Source organism: Eschscholzia californica, unplaced genomic scaffold, assembly GCF_041429995.1.
Source record: "Eschscholzia californica isolate CP2 unplaced genomic scaffold, dmEscCali1.0.p SCAF_5, whole genome shotgun sequence".
NCBI classification, from domain to species: domain Eukaryota; kingdom Viridiplantae; phylum Streptophyta; class Magnoliopsida; order Ranunculales; family Papaveraceae; genus Eschscholzia; species Eschscholzia californica.
Genome location: NW_028238472.1, coordinates 37674533 through 37699332, shown reverse-complemented (window position 1 = coordinate 37699332; position 24800 = coordinate 37674533). Strand labels below are relative to the sequence as shown.

Genomic DNA, 24800 nt, shown 5'->3' with positions numbered 1-24800 from the left:
CCTGACGTATGCTATAGGAATCACTCGTTAAATGTTTGTATCATGTAGGTCATTTGGGACCCATATCGTCCCTTATTGTCAGGTGATGCACTACCACTTCCTGAATACTCTTTTTACACTGGTTGCATCGCGGTTAACGATATTGCCGAGCCCTATCACCCTGATAGGGTGTTAAGGCAACTTGGGTTGGTTCAAGTCATCCCTAAAGAACCGATTCGACCAAAAAAAGGTGTCGAAGGATGGAGATTCTAAAAACTTTGGTATAACAATTGGTTCAAGAGAGTATCTCACCCGTTTGTACAAAACCCAGCTTTGTACAAATCTAATAGACCAGAACAGTACATAGGTTCGGTATCGTACTACGTGAGTATTCGATTTATCATTCTTTTGCTTTTTTACTTTTGAATTTGTAGCTATAATTTGTTATTAATCCATTGTTGTTTTTTTAGAGAGATGGGATTGATCGTGCCATTGTAGCGATTCAAGCGTCTGACGTTTCGTTAGGGCTTGAAATCCTAACTAATGCGAGGGCTGAAATGCCGCTTCCCGAATGTCCTCATCAACCTCAACCAGAACCCGAACCAAGAAGATCGTCTAGAAAAACTACGGTGAAGAAATCGAGGAAATCACAAAGGGAATGAAGTAATATATTATCCCATATATTATGGTTTAGAATCTTAAGGGTAGTCTCGTTATTTTGAATTGCTTTTGTGAACAACGGTTACTTTTTTTTAACTTCTTTTGTGAACGATGTGTATCGTACATTTTGATCTATGTTTGAACATCGTTACTCTTGTTTTAACAAGTTTTAATATCTACCTTACATTTTGATCGATGTAAGAACATCGTTATTCTTGTTTTTTTAACAAGTTTTAATATCTATCAAACTGTAACGACTCTAAGATCTACCAAACGGAAGGTTTAGAAAACGCCACCTTAAGTACCATTGTATGGAAAAAAAAAACCCGTACGGATCGGATCCGTGCCTTCCCTTCTCAGGTCCCGGATCTATGGATCCGTTCATTGCAACAAAGTGACGGATCTCTGGATCCGTGACATTGTTATAAGAAACGGATCCACAAATCCGTTTCTTTCTAACAGGAAAACAGTAACCCCTGTTAGAAAGTAACGGATCTCTGGATCCGTGTCATTGTTATATGAAACGGATCCATAGATCCGTTTCTTTCTAACAGGGGTTCCTGTTAGAGATTGACGGATCTCTGGATCCGTCTCTGTGCGAACAGAAACAGATTCAAGGATCCGTGACCTGTATGAAATTCTTGTTTTTCTGTTTCTCTTCGATTATAAACCCAAAGAAAAAAAGTTAAATAACGAAGACAATTAATCATCTAAATTTATTCAAATATTAAATCAAAAAGTTTGTAACTCGGTATTTCAGTACACCTTAATCATCACTTAAATTTATCACACTACTACTTGGCTCATTCGAATTATCATGAGAATAAAATTTCTTTCCATCCTCGATTCTATCTCTAACAAGTTCAAGCCAACCTGTTGCCTCTAGCGATGCATACCTAGACCATTGCGGTACAATGGGAGGGAGTATAGAATCTTTTTTGAGTTTAACGTTCATAAAATGACCACCACTATATGTAATGCATGCAATTTTATAACCCTCAGAAGGTGGACCACTAAGTAAGGGTAAGAAAGTTGTCGAACAACCGTAAGACAAATGAACTAATATGCAATTGAAGCTACTCGCCACAACTAGTGTACGGGTGAATGTAGAACCAATCTTCCGGACATGTAAAATTGAAGTTGTTCGCGGCACTTAATGTTTGAGTGTATTCTCTTATTCCAAACATCTCTTTGTAGAGTGTGTACTGATCCTCAAGTTCTTTTATGACGTTTTCGCGAACTTGTTTTCAACCATCTTCTAGTGAAAACCCAAGTCCTTTACCAACGGCATGAAACCCACAATGACCATCGCCTGACACATCTATAATGTCATCCAAGAATGGATCCATAACTGACGGAATCTGTCCTTTGTATCTTTTAAAATTGGGTATGGTTGCTTTCGGTGCTTTGGTTACTTTGTTAACTTTACCTACTGTCTGAGTGGAGGGAACACATTCATCAACACACTTTGCATATTCGAAAGCAGATGGGTTCCTTTTAGTAGATTTTGCAGCTTCTTTTTCTTTTTTGCTCATTCTTCTTTGTTTCGAAGCCCCTTTTGTCTTTGTTTGTTGCAATGGCTCACACAAGTTTGTGATGACCGGAAAAGAAATTTCCCTCAACTTCTCAAGTATTGCGGTCCTCTCAGCATCACTGGATTTATCCCACATTAAATAAAGATGCTCCATCTCATGTGATGCGTCAAGATCATTATGAATCGGCGGAGTCGGGTTAATGGATAGCTTGGTCCACTAAGGGTGAATGATGTCCTTTGGACATACCTTATCTTGATTCATCAAAGATACCATCTCATGAGCACAAGGGAGACCATAGACATACCTTAGAACACATCCGCAATTTTGAACGTTAATATCAATCCTATTTGCACGGTCGATCTCATCTACCATAAGATCTAATGCCGCGTGCGAGACATAACCACGTAGCTCTTTAAAAAACTTGATTTGATGCCCTTCCTTCACCTTAATACGACTGTGCTCAAAAGATGTTATAATTTCACATGTCTCGGTTTCCGTCATGATATGCATAAATTCCCAGCACGTAACATAGTTACCTTCAGAGCTACATAGATATCTTTTCAATTTGGAATGAGCACCTTCCACACGATTTGTTGTAGTATTTCCCATGTGAATAACCCCGTTAGTCCATGCAGTCACAAATCTCTCTTTCAATCCCAACCAGGTATCTTGAACATAACTAACATCTTTATGATGTGTGTTTGACCAAAACTTCACAAAAGTTTCCACCGCCTCATTATAACCACTTTCAGTCTCAGCATACATGATAGCTCGAAACATTATCATAAACACATTGAATTGTTCTTGTTTGAAATGACCTTTGACTTTGGCTACCACACACTTGTCGATGTGGAAAGTACATAGCAACCTTTGAGCATTTGGAAAGACTTCACCAATGGCGTTTATCAGTGGAAGTTCACGATCGGTAATAAACACGATTGGCATTGAGTTGGGAGGAAACAACGTCCGCAAACGATTAAGGGCTCATGTGTACTGATTAGTTGTCTCCCCATCCATAAATGTAAAGGCCGCGGTGAAGGATTTCAACGTAGAAGTTACCCCGACAATCTCAAGCAATGGTTTGTTAAATCGGTTGGTTTTATACGTACAATCGAGCAATAACACGGTATGGAAACTCTGTAATAATCGAATACAATCAGGATGTGCCCAAAATAGATTTGTTACCTCATCAGTGTCTTCGTTCTTTGAAAAATGGTAGACGTAATGGTGTTCCACCAACAATTTAATGAGTTGTTGCATCGGACTCCTTCCTTCTTGGTTTTCCATACGTATGTTCGCACGTGCATTGTAAATGGTTTTCAACGTTGATGTGTTATCCTTGAATTGTTCATGAATTTGAGAAAGAATTTGAGCTGGCTTCGAACCAATTTTTAGTAGATGTTTCACAACAGCTTTTTCATCGGTTTCAACCTATTCACATATGCGTGACCTAGAAGACTTTCAACTAACTCATGGTTATGGATTCCAGACACAACTGACACTTTCCACGTGTCATTAACCCCCGGTATTCCTTTGAGCTTGAACGGGCATTGACATTTTTTGGTGCTCGATTTCCTTTTCTTTATAGGTGGTTGATGGGATTTTGGAACTAAATCCTTCTTCTCATGTGAACGAAATACTCCACTTCTTTCGCAACATAATTCTAACCGGGGTTTCTGTCCACCTCTTCTATTACCTGACCTGGAGGTCAATACTACAAACTTATGTTTTCTCTCAATTTCTTTAGCCCTACCGATTAACTCCTCTTTAGTTTGAAAAACATCTTCAGTCACAAAATACTGACCAACATCAATACTAATAAATTGATACCCATCATTTGAAGGTCGATATTCTTCTTCGGCATGGTACTCCTCTTCAATAGGAACAATATTAAGGTCCGGAATCTGTCAAAAGGTGAAAAAAACATAAAAATCACTTAAAGAAAAAATATCTTCAGGATGGAACAGACTAAACGAGTCTGGGATTTATTAGATAAGGACGGATCAGTCTGTCCGTCCAAATCTACAAGAGCACGGACTGCCCAGTCCGTGACATGTCATTCATAAACGGATAGTCTGATCCGTTAAGGACTAAAAAGTACCGGACTGGTTCAGTCCGTCCACGTCACCGAAGTTTCACTTTTGTTTTTTCAAAAACTCACACAACACGTATAAAAACATATAAAATAGGGTCGGGGAATGGTTGTATACCTCATGAGAAACTTCTCCTTGCCCGGAAATAGGTGAAAGAGTTGGAATCGATGTAGTTGTTAAATTTTTAGAACTCTCTTCTTCCATGGTTAACTTCCTAATTTCTTTTCAAAAGATGATATAAAGAAGCTATAAATTAGATGTAACACAGTTTAATGATGAATAAATCACCCGGATTGATTGTTTCGAATAAAAGAATAGTCGCCGGTAGGTGTCGGAGACGTTTCCGTCGCCATCGCCGTCACCGTCGCCGTCGCCGGAGAATGTTGCACTCTTTTCTAGGGTTTTGTTTTGGAAGAAGAATTGATTAGGATTCCTTTTTTGTTGGAAGAAGAAGATGGAAGAAGTAAACGAAGGTGAACGTCACCCACATTAAAAACCGGTGCTTATAGAGACCTCGGGTCAAAAACCATTGACTTGAGTCAACAATATTTTTGGATGCTAACAGCTGTTTGGCCAGGTGCCTTTAGAAGCACCCTTTGATAATTGATTTTTTTAGTCCACCAAGCCATCACTATCATTTGATAGTAAGATTTTTGCCGATTACTTTATTTCTTAAAGTTTTACCAGTAAGATTGATATGATATTTTCCTAACAACCAATCAGTTATTTAATTTCCAAGTATTTTTGGGATGATGCATTGGTTGCTATTAGACACAAGACATGGTGGACATGAATGTATATGGACAGATAGATACTCTTAATAGTTTTGCTTGTACATATGGAGCATGATTCTTATATGCCAATTACAAATAGATAAGTTCAACAAAAAAAAAAATTACAAATAGATAATAACAGGTAATGCATATTTTTGCTACAACTTGGTTTGTTTTTTGGATTTACAAGACTCGCAGACAATACGAAAGGGTTAGTAACTTTATTTAAAATAACTGATGGGGGCAAGCAGATTGGTATAAAGGTTTGCCGACAACTTAGAAGTAGAAAGAAACGGATCGAAATCCATGAAATCAATCGCCAATGTCTTTCAGAACCAATGTTATGTACTGCATATTATGTATATTGAACCTGATAATCAAAATAATTATGTTGAAGAGATTGTAGCGTGCAAACCTTCGACTCGGAGAATCGGATAAGTTAGATCGCCGAACAAAGCTAGCCATTTTCAGGATTTGGTTTCCAATAACTTATTTTGGTTGATAAATAAAACTCATCGGATAGTTCTCTAGAAATTAGAAATTTTGATTAGTCACGTGGAAAGTTCAGACATGATTTGCCTATCATTTTGTATTCGACAATTTTCGTCGTTATCGAATTAGTATGGACGATATAGTGTATTCATGGTTGGTCGTGGGATGAAAAATAAAAGGATAGATGTTACACTGGGATTCATAAGAGAATTAATGAAGGTTGAATTCGTAAGTTATAAAGGTGATGGGACTTATTTATAAGGTACATAAAAGTTAGGGACTGAAAAGAGATTTAATCAGATGGATACTTTATATGCTGCCACTTGCCAAAATACAAAACCAAATGAGTGCATGAGTGCCCACGACTCCTTCGACGAAGTGCCTTATAAGATTTAAAAGGCCGCCACTTTGGGGAATAAAGAAAAGTGTGTGAGGAATAAAGTCTTAGGGATATATTTAGTGTTAGCCCCTAAAATTTAATCAGTTGTCTTTTGGCCCCTATTATTCATCTTCACCTCAAGCGACAAACTTCAATTTCATCACATTCAAGCGACAATCACATGTTAGATCACTGATGATCGAAATTCATGAACATATAAAAGTGAATTGACAACCAGATATGACCTAATTACATCAAAATCTTCTCAAACTAACAAAATATGACCTAACTACACAAATGTCAACAAGTAAAGATTAACAATCCAAAATCGTGATCTGATAAACAAGAAGATGAATAAAAGATAGATTACTTGATTGAGATCCATATCTTGAGTGACGATGATGAAAGGCTTCTTCTTTATTTTTTATCAATCTTCTGGTTCATCAGCTAGGGTTTCAGATCTATAGTTCTTGGAACATTTGGTAGAAATTCAACAAACGGTGAAACAGACCTTGATTTGGTAGAAATCCAACAAAAAGTGAGAACTTTGTACTTTGTTTTTGATCAATTTTTTTTGGGACCACTTTGATTGTTTCTGGACGTTTAAGCTTCAAGTAGTATTTGTTATCTCTTTAGATTCACAACTCCCTTTAGAGTCCCAGTCGTTTTTGTTTCTTTTGCTTTTCTAGGGTTTCATTTCCCCTTATTTTTTTGTTTTCTTCACCTACTTTCTGAACCAGAGCCTCAATTTTTGTTTGGGCATGGGTGTTGAATTTTTCGAGTTTGAGAGTAGAATTAAATGGAGATCTTCAATACCCATCTTTTTTTCAATTACTTCGGTTGGAAATAGAATTTTTAATAACAGAAAGAAGAAGAAGAAAGAAACCCCTTTTTGATTTGAGAGATTATTTTGATGAGTCTGGAGGATGAAGATGAAGATTAAGGGCCATGATATAACTTGGTAAATTTTGGGACTAAAATAGAATTGTTTCTCCTAAGTCAATTGTGATTGACTAAGTCTTTATTCCCTAGATATTTTTCTTCATTCCCCAAAGCCCCCACCATTTAAAATCCATTTTGAAATCCGACAGAGTAGTCGTGACAATGAAATTCGATTTTTCGCCGTGGAATGTTTTGAATTTTCATTTGTCGATTTCTTCGCGAGTTTTAATCCGAATTCAATCAAACTTCTTCCAAGTAATCTTATTTGATTCGTTCTACATATCTAGATGTTTAAAATTTTCTATTTCGTCCGAATTTGGTAGGTTTATAATATTTATTTCGATAACTGTATATTTGAGTCTAATTTTTTTTGGTTCATAATTTGAAGTGGTTATTCTTTAGTTTATTCGAATGATTGATGTTCATGATCATGTTAAAATATGATTGACTATTATGGGGTGTCCATATATAGACGGGTTGCTGTCGAATTATTTTACGACTCAAAATTCATATTTGGATCAGTTTTTTAATGAATTGGAATAGAGATAGTTACCTGAACTTTATCATATTTCACATGAATGGACAGTTTGAGGTATAGAGTCATATTACTGGGGTTGTTATATGATTTGACAGCTTATGGGTACTCGAAAATGTAAAATAGAGTTTATGGGAAGTTGTTTGGTTGGTTTGTACGCATTTCAAGTATTCGGTGGAATGTATCAGCGAACTGCATAGTGCCAATATGACATTCCTAGTATAGTTTCATTCATTTTATGCATTCTTGCTTTGTAAGAGGACTCTTGACAGTTATGTTACTGTCAAATGACCGTTTTTCCTTTTTATATTTTAGTAGGACTACAGTATTGCAATAGGGAGCTTAAGGAGAAGTGGAGCTTAGTCAGGAGCACCATTGGAGGCGCAAGAAGAGGTAGGATCCTATGAATCTTACTTGGAGCAAGGGTATTCCCCTTTTCACCATTATATATATATATATATATATATTTAGCTATTTTCTTCTTTTTATCGTTCTCTAGCTCAAAGTATGATATGACATAGTATGATATGAATGTATGTGGTGTGATCTATGTTATGGATGTTTCTCTTTTCAAAATAAATTGATTTTTCTGAAAAATAATCACATGGTGGCGGAATCGCTTGAGATGTGTGATCGTTTTGTGTGAATTATAAACACGTGGTGGCAGAATCGCTTGGGTTACGTGTATAACATGGAGGCGGAATCGCTTGATCTGTGTTTCGTGTAATATATGGTTGTTTTCCGACGGGCATTGGTTGGTCTCCTTGTTTATTTTTATGTTATGAATTAGCCATAAATTATGTCAAGGGTTACACTCGGTGTGTGCGCAACCGTTTGGTAACGACCATTCCAGTTTACCCAGAAGGGGGCCCGGAGAGGATGGGAGTTGGGGTATTCCGACCCTTAGAGTGATTAAGGGATTCACCCAATGCCATGTTTGTTTATTTATTCTGCTGAGCCATTTTGTGTGGTTTGAATTTGTGTTGTGATTGATAATTACAATATTTTCACCGAACTAAAAGAAGGTGTTTACCGAAGTTTTCTTAATAAGAAAATACTTAATCCCTGAAAGTGAAAACTTGTAAAAGCTTGACTTTAAACAGGATTTACCCTACCTTGAGACACAAGAACGCTCTTCTCCTTTGGGTTCATGAGACCTTTAGGAGGGCTCTATTCTTGTAGCTTTGGGAGCCTATCAGATCATTCAATATTATTATAGGTTCATGCATATGTTTGGGTATTCTTCGAATGGTTAATGAACTACCTCGCGAGGAAGTGTCAGGTCTGACCGGAGATAGGACGTGCCTCTAGACGAGATAATTGTATCGCTGTGAGTATATGACTCTGCTACACGACGATGCTCTTATAGTCGTCTGGGTAAGTCATGACATATTCTAAGCGTATCATTGTTTGGGTGAGATTTATTATTCGGTGCGTATTGAGATCACAAGCCAGCCCGATGGGCGATGATGACGAAGGGAGAGTTACGGAAGCTCTTATTGGGGTATTATGTGAATCCATGTGTGCATTGCAGTAGTCAAACGTTCGATAAGGCTCCGCCTGCCTACATACTAACAAAGGTCGAACTGTTTTTCCTAGCCGAATAGTTCGCGACCCCGACTAATGGCGTATTTTGTCGTGATCTTGGTAAGCTAGAGAATTATCTTGCTATATTGTCTTGCTTGGTGTGAATATTAATATCTCTATATATATGTAACACTTATAAACTATTGATATATTACACTGTTGATGTGTGTGGTGCGGGTAGGAAGTCTAGATATCCTACTGAGATGACCTTCGAGTTATCTCATTCCTATTTGTTTTTGTTCAGTTGCAGGTGTTGGTGACCCGGAGTAACACAGTTTACTTCGATGGCTCACATTATGTAAGAATATAATTTCTATTATATTTTCAACTTACGATTTTATGACAACGTTAATATTATATATGTATCATCTAGAATAGTTAAGATCGTTCTCTCACTTGTTTGTGATTGTACACATGTAAATAGTATGCACACTATCACTATGAATTTGATGTTATTGATATGTTGGAGTTTATGAAAGCATGTATGATTGTTTGACAGGTTTGATGAGTTCAATTTACATAGGAGACTCTGTCAAAATTTTCTATCTTTCGCTTTATGAAAACTATTTTGGATTACACATTTTCCGAGCATTTTTTCAAAAAGTTTAAATTATATTTGATTTTGCGATGTGTTTGTTCTTGATTTGTAACCCGTGATGAAAGTTTTGACTTGGGCTTATATTTGAAACTGGTCTTAGTGAGTATTAGACCGATTTTTATGTGATATCAATAAACTTGGGTTTAATGTTGCTCATCAATTATTGGCCTGCTAATTAAATTAATTTATTTCAACAAAAAAAAAATTAAATTAATTTCAGTTATCATCTTTATATGTGATATCAAATATTGTAATCAGATACAAAGTTAGTCACTATCCATCAGATATGAAATCGTAATACAATTATCAAATATTTCTACTACAAATTCAGAATGGAATTCAATATCATATCATATACTTGGATATTGAATAGTTAAGATTATTTTAAAAAAATATTATACTTGTTTGTTTGGGCTTTAGGCTTACCCCTATATTTAATCAAAGGTCTAATCATAAGCTTCCTACCATGAAATGTAATTGTTATTAGGGGTCCACAACTTAAAATTCTTAAATGAGTATGAAAGAAATTCAAATCCATCAATTCAAGTTTCAAACTAGAGTATCTATGGACGATATTAGAACTATCCCAAAGATAGGAAACAAAGTCTTCCCAAACAAAAGTAGCACAACAATTTAATAAAGTAAATTGATTGTTTAAGGGCTTTGAAAGAGAAATTTAAAAATACAATTGCAGAGCGGCTAAAGGCCCTCGAAAAATTGTTGTTAGCATTTGGTATAGGAGATTGACTAAGGTCTATCGCTTTTGACCATAGACATCTGTTCGCACCCAATTATAAAGTATACGGATTGACCCGTCCGAAAACCTAAGCAAAGATTTGACTCGGACCAGCCCGAGACCCAAAGAAAGCGCTCGGACTTGCCAGTTCGAGTTGCTATCTTGCTTGTTTTGAATTGTTATCATATTCAACCCTAATTTTGCTTCAAGACAAATTCTAACCTAATTGGTTTGTTCAATACTACATCTAATTTGATTGTTCTATGTTAAATCTGGATATAACGTGTCTTTTAGGGTTTGATGTTTTAAAATTACTTGTTTTGAAGCTTTTTATTTCAGATCTTCACGAAAAGAAGAAGAAGAAGATGGTGATGATAGGAAGGAGAAGAAGAAGAAGAAGGTGATGGTGAAATTTGATTGTGTCACACTGGGTTTGATGTTTAGGGTTTCATGGTGGTGTTTTTTTTTTTTTGAAACCAAGCAAAACCATATTTCATTTAGAAGTGATTCAATCACAAGTTACATGGATGATATTTTTATTTCTTTGAGAACTACATGAGAGTTACATACAATAAGTTCATTGAACTTCGAATGTAAAGTGCCTTATGAAGGGAAAGAAATTGACCAGACACAAACTCAACACAAAAGACCCTAAAGGTCGACAAAAGATCCTGAAGATCGAGAATGAAAAGTCCCTAAAGCTCGACAAAAAATATAGAATTAATACTAAAATTGCTCCAACCGAGAGAACCACCGCCGCCGATGAGTGTAAATCGCAAGGCCAACCACCACCATCACTGCCGAACAAGTCTTTGAGTCCTTCTGTTTAGACTTGCTACTTGATAGATCCAAAGATTCAAGAAGCTTCAAACAGCCAAATGTTGTTGTTTTAATTCCTGTTGAACCATAGAAATCCCAAATCTCTCTTCATTTCTTCCTCTCTCACCCCATCAATCTGTTACTAAATTTTTCGAATCCTATAACAAATTAAAAGAATCGATTGAGTCCAGAAAACAATCCCTATAACCCCAATCTCATAAGGAAACCAACCCTAGAAACTATTTATTGATGGAGAACAAACTACAAAAGAAACATAAAAGGGTTCCTTTAAGTGATGATGGTGGTGATGATACGAAGGAGAAGAAGACATGAAAAAGAAGAAGAATATGGTGATGATACGAACGAGAAGAAGAAGATGATGTTGAAATTTGATTGTCATACTTGGTTTGATGTTGTAGGGTTTCGTGGTGGCGTGATGCTTTAGGATTTCATGGTGGTTTCTTTAAATGGTGATGATAAGAAGGAGAAGAAGAAGAAGAAGAAGAAGAAGAAGAAGACATAAAAAGGAAGAAAAAAAGAAAAAGAAAGGAAGAAGAAGATCACAGGAAGAAGAACAGGAACACAGAAAGAAGAAAAAAAAGAAAAGAAAAAGTCAAAGTGGGCATCGGTCGTCTGGGTGCCTGACACAGGCCGTACTGGCACCAACAAGCACCATGCATGAATAGGAATTTTGTCGAGTGCCTTTAGAGGCTCGAAAATTGCTTAGCTTATGGGTCTAAAGTGCTGTAAATCTCCGTGGGGTGGGGTATTAGGCGTGTCTCTATTCACAAACAATTTCCACCATAAGAAGGTCAATTCGATTTATGTATAAGATCCCGAAAAAATTTTAACCCTTCATTTCATTTTCTCTCCTAAGCCTATCTATATTTTCGGCGGTTGTATCTGTTCTTAAATATCGATGTAATGAAACTAAAAATAAATCTATAATTGTTATAGACATGTGATTTGGTTAACACTTGCCTCGATAAGATCTTCATAACAACTTTCTATAAAACATATGAAAGACAAGTCAATCTAGATGTCACGGTATTACCACTGACTTTCTCTTAAGGTTATGGAATGGAATGCCATTACTAAGAGGGTTTATGATTTTAAGTGATTTATTAACTAAGGATCGACAATTTAAAGTCGTGGTTTTTTCATTTAATAAGTGAAAATCACTTCTAAGTGGTGACAGTGAGTGTTAAAAAAGAACCTTCTCCTAATATAATATTGATGAATATAATTATAACTAAAAGCAAAACCACAAATGACGGATAGATACAAAAAAAGTTTATGACTTTACCCAAGACTCGTCCCCTTCATCACTCATTTTTCACCGAGGTCTTCCACCTAGACTTTTTCATCTCTCCTCCTTCATTAATCACGAAACCACCCAAACTTTATGACTCAACGTGATCACTTTCTACGTAATAACTTTTAATTATTTGCGACTTATGTTTCGACACAAAATATTCATATATCTTAATTATTTTGTAACTAAAATCATGAGCTTAATGAATTAAAATGCTAGTATTTAAATATTTCAAGGTCAAAATAGATAATAACTTATTTTTATAACATTTAGAATCAAAATCGGCACAAAAATCTTGTAGATAGAAGTGATAGAAATCAAACGTCATAACACTTATAATTAATATCACTTGTAAAGTGAATATCGCTTAGTAAGTAGTAGCTCTTATAAGTACTAAAACATCAAACACCTTACACTACATTTTGTGATTTTGTTTCGTGAATAAGAATAATAACAAATAATGCCAAACGAAAACGTGGGTAGGTCAAATTCTCTTTGCTAGACATGACAGTTAAATAATTTATGAATAATCTAATCTCTACTAATTCTATTTTCTACCACGGCCAAACATGATCTAAGGGTCTTGCTTCAACTTTTAGTTTGAAAGTTCTATTGGGACAACAGTAACCTTTCAAAAGAAAAAAAAGGGAAGTTTCTCCAAATAGAAAAGAACAAGGGTTTTTTGAGTTTACCCCCTCACAATTAATTGGTAATTGAGTTTACCCCCTTCAGTAATTGGTAATTGAGCTTACCCCCTTGAATTTAGATTTTTTGTCAAAACTAGTAAGGATAAGTTTGGTATGTGATAATAAAATCAGAAAGTAAATAATATATAAACAAAATCAATCTTTACTAATCATATTCTTGACCAAATCAAACAATAAAATGAGGTAGAATCCCTAATATAAATCATATTGAAGAACAGATGTTCTTGGTAGTGACAATTATTTCATGTACGCCAAACATAGCCTTTGTGTTTTTGTCACTAATAGTAAGTCCAAGGGGGTAAGCTCAATTATCCATTATTGATGGGGGTAAACTCAATTACCAATTACTGACGAGGGGGTAAGCCCAAAAAACCCAAAGAAGAATACAGTCCTGATCACCTTCAATTTGGTCTTAGTTTTGTCGATTGATTCTAGTTGCCAGATCGTCCAAGTCGAATAACTTCGAGAACTTTAATATTTCAAATTCATCTCATTCTAGTAGATCTGGTAATCTACAACTAATCCATGGTATAATGTGGCACTCCATACTATGTGACACGGTTTGCCATGCTTGTTTGTGGAAGAAACTTAATCTGAGTCTTGTTGAGACAAGTCTCGTGTATAACCCCATGCTAGTACTCTCATCATGGTTTAGGAATCAAGACAAACACAACAAAAAATCACATATGATTCGGATTCTGAAATAATACTATCACCGGGAAGAATCTAGTGACCCAAAACTAATTTTAATAAAAAGAAAGATAAACTAAAATCACATGTCATTAACATTGAAGTTCAAATTAAGTGATAAAGTGCATATGGTTTATGTTTGCAATCACAAAACAAGCAAGAGAACGATCCTGAGTTGCTCTAAGTACATATATAGTATCAAAGTTATGATAACAAGGGTACATGTAAAATAAGCTACGCAATAAGCTCGTAGCCTTTTACTTCCTTATAATTGGAGCCACATATCTTTATCTATTAGTATAAAAAAAGCACATCTTTTTCCATTTATTCACTCAATCATCCAGTGCATTTTTTTTTCCATATGCCTAGAATTCAAATAATATTTTGTACTGATATGGTAAGGGCTAAATGTTCTTAGAGATTTTCATTGATACATGTTATTTTTTTCATTCATTCTCTTTCAGGATCAGTCGTGGTCTTATAAACATTATCGATGGTATGGACGAATCCGTTGCTTCATCCAAATGTGTAAAAAATTCTAGCCGCAATTAAATTTACATAAAGTTAGCTGACGAAGTAACTATGACACTCCGGATCAGCGATATCTGTAGTTGGGACAAAAACGAAGGAGTTAAATAACTCGAAAGTAAGCTCAATTGAATTCTCTAATATTGTAGGGGAGCTTCGGAAGAAAATCAACTCGACACTAAATTGGTAAAAAGCAACATCTCTCATTCTCATTACTTATTCAATCAGGATAAAATATAAAAAGGTGTCATATTCACAACCCCAATTATGATAGTGTAGGGGAAGTTCAGCAGAGAAATAGTTGGACACTAGGATGATAAAAATCTTAACACCTCTTATTCTTATTACTTATTTAATTCGAAAAAAAATGAAAAAATCGTCGTAGCCAGAACTCCAATTATGACATCCCTTCTCTCCCACTTTACACCTCGGAAGGCACGTTTATTACATTTCTTATAGATGACAGAGAAACAAAAGCTTTCATATCTTCTTAAGCCCAAATGGCGGAGAAGAAGAAAGTTTTTTTTTAAGATACTCTCGGGAGCACATTTAGTATAAAGACAGGGCGGGCCTATAGTTCATCGGATTAGAGCACGTACCTACGAACCAACACTGACCATAAGGAAGGAGCTTTCGTTACCTCTGATAGTAGGGAAAACAATAATATATGTAGGGAAAATTTGCTGTTTGGATCCCCTTTCATATAATTGACGTGCTGTTTGGACTCCTTTTTTTAGTGTTGCATTTTGGACTCTTTTCTAAAAAAAAAAAAAGTTAAATATAACATTTCAAGAGAGAAAAATACAAATTTACCCTCTACTTAACCTAACCCAACCTAAGTAGGTAACCCACAATTACTCATGCCAATCTAATTGATTTTAATTATCTCTGCCAACATTAAAAAAAACAATTCAAATGATAATCTTTCGAACCAGAAAGAACACAAAAAAAAAAAAGATTCAAATCTGAGTGTAAATGTCATCATTTGATTTCAAAATGCAATTATGGCAAACCCACGTCCTACTAAAACACCAATTAATTAATCTTTTAGGGAGAGAGAAAGATATGAATAACACCTGAGTTTGCAATTGAGCAGCTTGGTCCAATTTTTGCCTTTTTCTGATGTTTTGTATCACCATCTCCTGATCAAATTAGACCACCTCTCTCATTAGACAATAGCAAATAAGGTTCATCATCAGGTACACAATCTTCTAGTACTCCCAAAATTGAATCAATTTCGGAATCTGTAGATAGTAAAGGAATCTGATTATCGTCATCAGGTTGATGATCAACTCTCAAAGAAGGTGGATTAGTACTAGTAATGATTTTAGATGATGATGAGCCTATAATGATACCTGATCTTTTATGTTTACTTACTAATACTCTGTTTTCTTGCCGATGTTTTTAGGACCTGGATTTCCATCAAAGACTGAATATATGCTTGGGGAAGCAACCGTTCAAATTAAGCTACTGAAAGGAGATTCAGTTGGAACTTTTCGTGCTTTTTAAGTATGAAAGTTAAAATCTTTTTCTCTATCAAACTAGTACTGATTACTCAGTTCTTGATCTACATTAAAGTTCTGGTATTTTTTTTTTCAGAAATTGATGCTTGGGTTTTTAATTATTTTAACACAGATGTCATCAGATGGACTAAAACACCATAGATTTGATTTTGAGTTCTTGAGCAACACAAGTGGAGAACCATATATTGTTCAAATAAATATTCATGCTTTCGATTTGGCATCTCACTTAGATTGCAGTCATTGTAAAATCTTGGTTTATTCAATAATCACGGACTCGCAAACACCCAAATTATCTATAAATATGAATCAATAATTGAAGGCTTGTTATTCAACTGTATAACATTACTTATATACCAACACAGAAACAAGAATTCATAAGTTTATGGACTTGAGAGCCAAAAACAAGTTCAGTAACAAACTTAATTCAATAAGATACATATAATTTAATATGGAAGAAAAATCATAATCAACTACAATTATCTGTTTCAACAAAAAAAAAAAAAAAAAAAACTAAAATGATCATAGTTTTACCTTGTGACCCCAATTCTCATTAGGGCAACATAAGCAATAATTCTATAACCTACAAACATTAAACCTAAAGCAACAAATGACATTGCTTCATCTCCAAGTCCTATCCTTTTTATATCATGGTAATCTCCCACCTTACAAGTACCATTTAGCCCACAAGGATAAGTATCATCACTTTTATACTGTGACCATAACAAGAGCTTATAACTATAATAACTACCAGAGAGAAACTTCATCCATGAAATGAAACTTGGGATATGTTCAACATAAAACCCACTAACCAGAAGCAATGTTTCTGATAAAATTGCCGCAGTAATTGTGCCGGATCTAAGCTTCATAAGAACCGCACCTATAGCAAGTCCAGTGCTTTGAGAAACTAGTGATGTGTTTAAGATAACTACTAATGTTTTGAAGAAGTTTGTAGGTGTGGGTTTTAATCCTCCCATCCAGTAGATTATGATGACATATATTGTGGGTAGGGCTAGTTCCATGGGAAGATCTCCAATTGTTCTAGCAATGAAGTATGAAGATAGCCTGTACATGCTCGATGATCGTTCCTTAATAAGCATCTTTTTTTCTAAAGGGAAGGTGAAGATTGCGTCGAATAATGGGATTAAGCTCCAATATAAGCATGAGAAAAATAATAGCCCAATCTGCATTTGTCGACGGTAAAAATGTTAGTGAGAGAAATACCTCGAAAACGAAATTGGAGAAAACCAGATTGTCTAAATTAGTTTTATTCGTTTGAATGGATAATACTTATTAAATGAAAATGGAGTAACCTTTTGTGGTTGCTAACATTGTAAGGGGAAAAACATTAGTTATAACAGTTTCTGACTCAAATGAAAAAAAAATGGTTATAACTATTGGGTGGTCAGCTCAAGAGGTAAGGCTTCTCTCGTACTTATGAAATCACCCACCCCATGCCCCTTCCACAACCAATGTGGGATTATTCCAATAATGTGCCCCTCACGCATTGGTTCTTAACTTCAATATTTATTGGGTAAAAACTTGTTATAACCGGACTCTGATACCAGTTGTTGGGTGGTTTTGGGCCTCTCACCTCAAAAGCTAGTTCAAGAGGTAAGACTTCTCCCACACCTGTGAACTCACCTCAATGCCCTTCCACAATCAATGTGGGATTATCCCAACAACAACAATTTTGAAAACGGGTACTTGAAAACGAACGATTTAGTTAATTATCACATATGGTTGTGGCTCGAGTAAAACAATTTACAATTTATAGCCATGTTTAGTAAATAGTGAGTAATTCTACACGATTCTTATTGTTATAATGATCCTTATTAGTGGAAAATATAGTTGTTATAACAATGTTTTAGTCGAAATGAGATGCTTTTGGGAGCCGATATTCTTATAAATACCTGATCTTCTAAGTGAGAAACACTTGATCGCCACCACAGCAGTCCACAGAGAAATGAAATGAACAAACTTTGAGCAATCTTCAGGCGTGAAAAGGCTTGGTGCCTCCTTTCTCTGAGGTCCCTTCTTAGCAATACCAAAAATTGTTGACTCCAAGTTGTCCTCCATTGACCAAATATTTGACCATTCTCAGTTTCTACTTTAATCTCCTCGTTGACAAAAATGTTGCTCTTGTAAGCCATGACAAGAGATTGCTTTAAGGCCTCTTTGCTTTCTACATCTAGATTATCCAAATAAACACCTAGAACACACAAAGTTTATAAAAAGTTAGTACTAGTCTAATATGCTTGATCAACAAAATAGAAGTAGTTTTGGCTAATTTAATTTCGGTTGATCTCGATTTTAAGAGTTATTTATAGAAGAATGCCGATTATAACATAAAGAAAGGATTTTATTTTAGATAGGTGATCATTTCTTGCTACACGCCGACTCTATACTAGGTTGGTTAGTGGGCTCATAAACACTTGTTACTCCAGAAGACTCATCAAGGTAGCAAGTCAAAAACAATTAACTTCGACACGGGTGGGCTACCGAGAAACACTCAAAACACTCAAAACTAGGCTCGACACATTTAGCTATTAGACCGAATTAATCGAATTCAAAATCCTATTCAAACTAAAACACGATACCTGGAGGTGCTTTTAAAATGTACTAATAGTTCAAGTCAACAAAATACAGTAGCAACATTTTGTGCATTTGAAATTTGATTAAGAAGAAATGCTTACCATTGGCAAGATCCAAAAGGAAATCTGCAGGATTCATGGCAAAAGTTGGAGCAAAGCCTATTCTAGAGAAGTAATCCATAGTTTCTTCTCCTTTGCCAAAGTACAAAGGATAGCCATCAGACAATAATAAAACCTTATGAAACATGTAAAAGAGTCTACCCGAAGGTTGATGAATCGACATCAATATCGTTTTTGCCCCTTCTGTAGCTAGCTCCCATAACATAGACACAATTTGTTGAGCCGAAGTAGAGTCTAAACCAGACGTGGGTTCGTCGAGAAACAATAGATTGGGATTCATTAACAATTCTTGTCCAATACTTACTCTCTTTCTTTCTCCTCCTGAAACACCTCTAAGAAATAGTCCTCCCATTATAGTGTCCTTACAACTAGTTAAACCAAGTTTACTTATCACTTCTTCAACCTTCAAAATCTTCTCTTGATGTTTAAGTGTTTTGGGTAATCGAAGAAGCGCGGTAAAAAGTAAGGTTTCGGTTACAGTAAGATGAACATGGAAGTTATCATCTTGAGAAACAAAGCCGATATTTCGGTTCATGGAATGAGAGAAAGGCTCCCCGTTATATGTAATGGTTCCACTTAGCTGTCCATTGGAAAATTTTCGGCCTCCTAATGCAGTTAGTAAAGTAGTTTTGCCACTGCCTGAGGGACCTAAAATGACTAACATCTCAGCTGGTAGTACTTCACCTTTGATCCCTTTCAATATTAGTCTCTCGTTATCGTCTTCTTCTTTCTTTTTCGGTGAGGTTTTTCGGCTAAAAAAAGACTTGGGTTTCTTTGTTTTGGTCTTGTAAACAACATTGTCAAACTGCACTTAAATCAGATCAAGAGATATAAATTCATACTCTTTGTGTACACAAGAGAGAGAGAGAGAGAGAGAGAGAGAGAGAGAGAGAGAGAGAGAGAGAGAAAAGATGGATATGAAGAGCTAAGAATTAATACCTTTAAAGAAACAGAATGTTTGGGCTTCTTGATGACAAAGTTGGCAGCAAGAGGTTCTTGTTGATGAATAGAGTGAGTTTGTTCATCCTCTTGATCTGCCATTTCATGACTTTCCATACTAAGCTAACTAGCTTTGTAGATCTACTAATTTGAAGTTCATAATGTTTGACTTTTTATTATTCTAATTAAACAAGACTCTGATAATTAATTCAAGTCTTCCTATAATTTTAATATTCATACATTTTACATGAAGGCACCCTTACTTGAATTCTTCTCTATGAGGTTGGCATAAGTTTGATCTAACTACTATTATTTTGATGGGAATTTGTGACTCATGTAGATTTTTCTTTAAAAGATTATAAGTCCAAAACTGAATTTATAGCTATCTCATTATTTACTTCTCATTCCAAGACCTTAATATGTGAAGGTGTATGAAGAATAAAGAAGAATATTAGAGAAAAAAAAAGTGCTGAAGGAAACTAAAAGGCCAAATGAGGCTATTTATAGCAGAAGAAGAAGACTAAGAAGTTCTCTCAACAGATAAAGAGAACAATAAAGCAAAGAAAGGGAAAAGTAGCCTCGGTAATGCACCTAGCAATAATGACTAGGTGTCAAAGCGCGGCTCAAGACTGACCAAGTCAGAGGAAATTAATGAGACCCGACAGAGCTCGTTGATCTCTCCAGTTGCGAAACGCCACTCACCCACGCATGGCAACAGAAGGTTGTAGGGTTATGGAGTCACTTACTAGTGTTGTATGCAGATAACTTTGACATGTAATGTCAAACACTATATTCCCAAGATCATCATGCATAAGCTAATAATCAACTAAGAGTTAGAGATTTACCTTAATCGCTAGTTTTCCCTCGAACCTTTCCAATCGCTTTGAAGAAGACCAAGAGCTTCAATTGTAGCTCCTATACTTGGGACACCAAATGGTCTACTTAATCTCCCACCTTGTTTGTTAGCTAGAACGACAATGGTGGTTTGATAATAAGAAGAACTTCATCTTCTTTAATTGACTAGTGGATAGCTTTTGGGAATTAGCTCACTTTCTCTTCTCCACTTGATGTGGTAGAGTAAGAAAGCTCTTAGAGAAATTCCACACCTTATTCAAGTCCCTAAGAGACCTTATATAGAGTTCTAAGTTAGAGTCCAACCCTAATTAGATTCCTAAAAAGTCTTTTGAATAAGATTAAGGAAATAGTCAAAAATAGAAACTAGATTTTATTTCTTGATTCCCTTGATGTGTGGACGTCCAAACCATTCCCATAAGGGCAGATCTGACCTTCCCCATTAGGGGAACTGTCCACCAAAAGATGGGCCCAATCCGAGCCCAAAAAGTCCTCTTTTTGTTCCCGGCCCAAAACCCCTCTTTCGAGCCTTTTGTGCTATCTTTGCCCAAACTTCTTTTAGGCCTATGAGACATATTTATGGGACTCTCCCATGCATATATATATATATATATATATATATATCATTCCCACTAGTCATATCATCCGATCAAGTACCCATTCTTATGTGTAACCCGATGTAGGATCCGGTCGAAGTTAGTCGCGAATTACTTCGTAATCAAACGATCGTAGTTGGTTTCTAACTAAACATTACGATCTCTAAATCAACCGGACTTGATGATCTTCTTCATCAATTGTCTTATCCGAAAAATTGCTCGCATTGCATTCTTGGTCGAATGACATCTCTTTCAAGCACATTCTTTCCTAAAGGAATGTCCTTCAAAGGTATCGTGAGCAGTTACCCAAAAGATCAACGCCGAAAATGCGTGATCAGAAGATCGGATCCATGTCATCACAGAATCACGCATGGAAGCGGGAATCAATCTCCTCAGGTAGAAAACGAAACGTGTCACGTAGAAAATGATACGTGTGCACGAACTCAACGAACCACTACCCAATTAGCCCTGGCTAAGACAACCTTGAAAAACGACACCTCTCCAACGCAGTTACGGAAGAAAAACTGCATCAACAGTTCGGCCAGAACCAGCTCCGAATGTAGAGCCCGAAAGACTCACAAAAATGATCGACTTTCCGAAACAGTTCTGGTCCAGGTATACCCCTTGTCTTCAGGGACATTTAAGATACTTAGTGACAGGGCCCGAGAGTTACTTCTACTCCTCAGTCTCTCTACTTTCGACTAAGGGGTGGAGGGACTCATGATGATGCATAAATTGTCCAGACGTTGACTGACGTCAAAGAGTCAAGCACGGACCTGAAGTCCAACGGGTCAACCCAGCTTAAGGAAAGCAGAACGGCTAAACCCCCAACATTTTGCTACCCACACCTCTAACTGGGAGGTCAGCTTGAAGCGACAACCCTATTTCGCTCTCGGCACAGACAGATCTCTTTTAAGATCTCCAAAGAAATGAGGGGGGTCCATGTAAGCTAGACCACTGTCTCGCACCCTAAACTGGGAGGGCAGGAATGCGTTGCAGGTTTACTGACTCAATCCCGGAATCTCCTTAAAGATATCAGTCGGGCACAGATCTTGAGTGTTTTTAAGCAAGTTTGGGCTTCAAGAGTCCCACGGGAGGAAACATCTGCCAGAAGATTTATCACCTCGGCAGGATATCTACAAAGGATCATTGAACTTCTATTTATCCTAGATACGAGATAACTACAAGGGAAACCCTAACCACGAACAGTGGGAAACTTCCCTAAACGGGGGATCGTCACCGTCCAATCTCGACCGTCTACTCACAGTCGGTCTATCTAAGCCTATAAAAGGGCCCCCGTCGTCCTCTATAGGACACAAGCTTTCGTCACCCACTCAACTCACTAACACACACTCGATTTATCCAACCAGAGAGGTCCCTCCATTACTACAGAGTTCCCATAACTCGCTCCCGATAGGATCAATCAATTTTCATTCTTTTACTGAAAAGAGCAACCTGACTGTCTTTAGCGTCAGAGCGGTTTTCAAACCTTTTGCAAGTTTTTCCCCAGGAATCAAGGAGCATGAACAAGGAACCAAAGCTGGAGCAAGGAGCAGGAGTAGGAATCTAGAACCGCAGTCAATCTAACAGAATATTTAACCTTAACGGACGTTGTCAGGCATCAAGTCCCTTTATTTCATGCTGATATAACGGAAAACCATTCTTTGACATCAGCAAGATCTATTACCTACCTTATAAATTAAAAATTGGTTCACTCACAAGAAAGTAAACAAGTCAATGAATCTGGGCCATTTAGCCCCTTCATTTTCTAATCTACACTGTTAAGGTTGATTCTGACGACCAGATTATTGAGAAAAACTTTCTTTCTCCTTTTACTACCTACACTACTCCCTCTTAAAGGAAACGCCTAAACCCCATTATTAGGAAAACGTTTCCAAATGACCAAATCTTTTTCTTTTCTTAGCATTAATTAATTTTCTCAGATCTACTTATTGTCAGAGAAAGAGAGAGAAAGTAGTGAGAGAGATAACTGTCGAGAAATGGAGACAGAGGGAAAAAGGAACTTATTAGGGTTTCCTTTTGGGAGGAGAAAATAAAAATTAGGTTTTGTTTGGTTGAAGTGTCAAATAGAGTATAAAAGTCAAAGTTTCAATTCAGGCCCAATAATTCAGATTTGGAATACAAACATCTAATTTGCAAAATAATTCAGCCAATTCAGATTGAGACATACATAAAAAAACAAACAACACCTTACTCTTTCTTATAGTATTGCTGAAAATATCTGATTTAATTTTTCTTTATTTAAATTCTTTCATCATTGTTTTACATAGCAAAAGTTAAGATTTTTGTAGATTTTAGAATGTTAATCCATTTTTCTCTCAAATTGTGCTGCAAAAATGTTCAAATGTTATTGTGATATCGTTATCTTATCTATTTATTCTTTGAGCTAAAAGGTCCTTATCTATTTATTCTTTGAGGTAAAAGATCTCGTATCATTCTAACAACATCCGACCATTCTATATTATAGACTCTTCAATTGCATGAGGATATTTTTCCAACAATGTTGTGTAGTCTTTAAGCTATTCTTTTTAGTTCATTATGAAATTCTTAATTTCTAATATTGGTTTTGTTGACAATTGTTCCTACAAACAATTGTGTAGTCTTTAAGCTATTCATTCGGTATTCATAAAATTCTAACAAAAAAACAATAAAATAAGTGCTTTTATGTGTTGGCCAACTGAGAAAATTGATGAATATTTTCATCACCAACGTTTTAAATGTGTAACCAGAAATGGTTGTACAAAAGGAAGAAGAGAGCAACACTTGGGTTGGTTGTAGAGAGGAACACTATAAGCACCCATGTATTATTTCCTATTTCTTTTCAGGTTAACTTATGGAGTTTAGTCTCTCCATAACTTCGTTCATCTATCTTCACAGTTACTTGCAATATATTATTTGGGTTCTGTTTTGAAAAAATTGTTGGCAATACCATGAAATATATTATTTGGGTTAAGTAAATATTGGTTCTTACACTTACCTGTAGAATTGTAATCATTTTCAAGTTCCAATTTAGAATGTCAACAAAAAAAAAATTCCAATTTAGAACAAATCGTTGCTTTTCTGTTTAATATTTTTCTAAGGTCGATATTTTTTTTTCGAAACCAAACTTCATTAAAAGCTAAGAAGGCAAAGGAAATTACAATGAAGTTAGGACCAAACTCCTTTACACACAAATATGAGGTTTGAAATGAAAGAAGTAAAGTCAATCAGACAAAAAGGCAACAGCTACATTATGTGCTAGCTTGTTTTCTTCACGTGGGATATAGTGGATGCTCCACGTTTCAAATTGATCCAGCCGTTGGAGAATATCAAGGACCGTTGATCTGATTCGCCAGGGGGTTTGATCTCCACCGTTCATCACCGCAGAGATGATTAGGGTTGAGTCTCCATCTATATATACCCTTGAGAACCCTAAAGTTGTCGTTCTCTCACAAGCCAACATAAGGGCTTTTGCCTCACTGTCCAAAGGAGATTTAGGGTTTATCCTCTTACCTTCTTGATGAACAATCTCTCCCAAATTATTTCTAATAACCGTACCCACAGACGCCTATCGTAGTTTATAAGCCCCATCAAAGTTTACCTTAATCATGTCTTTCGGCAGAGGAATCCAATGGGTCTGATGTTCTGTTGAGTCGATAGTAGGGAGATATGTAGCTGACTTGATGGCCTGATGGATGATACCACTGCTATTGTACTGATCTCGGTTGAAGCTTGTTGCATTTCTAGCTTTCCAGTGGTACCAAAAGAAGAACTTAACCTTATTTTGATCTGTATTTCTAACCATAATAAG

The 24800-nt window shown here is 36.0% G+C and overlaps 2 protein-coding genes across 3 annotated transcripts; both read right to left on the bottom strand.

The window, feature by feature from the left end:
- Window positions 1-3158: 3158 nt before the first annotated feature.
- LOC147538991 (PKS-NRPS hybrid synthetase cheA-like) lies at window positions 3159-4471 on the bottom strand. The gene is made up of 3 exons (XM_086643050.1): window positions 4385-4471; window positions 3695-4078; window positions 3159-3605 (listed from the first exon to the last, which is right to left on the bottom strand). The coding sequence occupies exons 1-3, from the start codon at window positions 4469-4471 to the stop codon at window positions 3159-3161; spliced, it is 918 nt and encodes a 305-aa protein (XP_086499176.1).
- An 11781-nt stretch (window positions 4472-16252) lies between these two features.
- On the bottom strand, window positions 16253-19719 carry LOC147538990 (ABC transporter G family member 9-like). Of its 2 annotated transcripts, none has more exons than XM_086641454.1 (4): window positions 19542-19719; window positions 18585-19407; window positions 17802-18100; window positions 16253-17072 (listed from the first exon to the last, which is right to left on the bottom strand). In XM_086641454.1, exons 1-4 carry the CDS (start codon window positions 19656-19658, stop codon window positions 16419-16421), a joined length of 1893 nt encoding a protein of 630 aa, XP_086497580.1. In that variant the 5' UTR covers window positions 19659-19719; the 3' UTR covers window positions 16253-16418. The 2 variants fall into 2 exon arrangements, with proteins under 2 accessions (XP_086497580.1, XP_086497581.1); XM_086641455.1 differs by having other exon boundaries at window positions 18585-19412; window positions 19542-19648.
- Between the last annotated feature and the right edge of the window lie 5081 nt (window positions 19720-24800).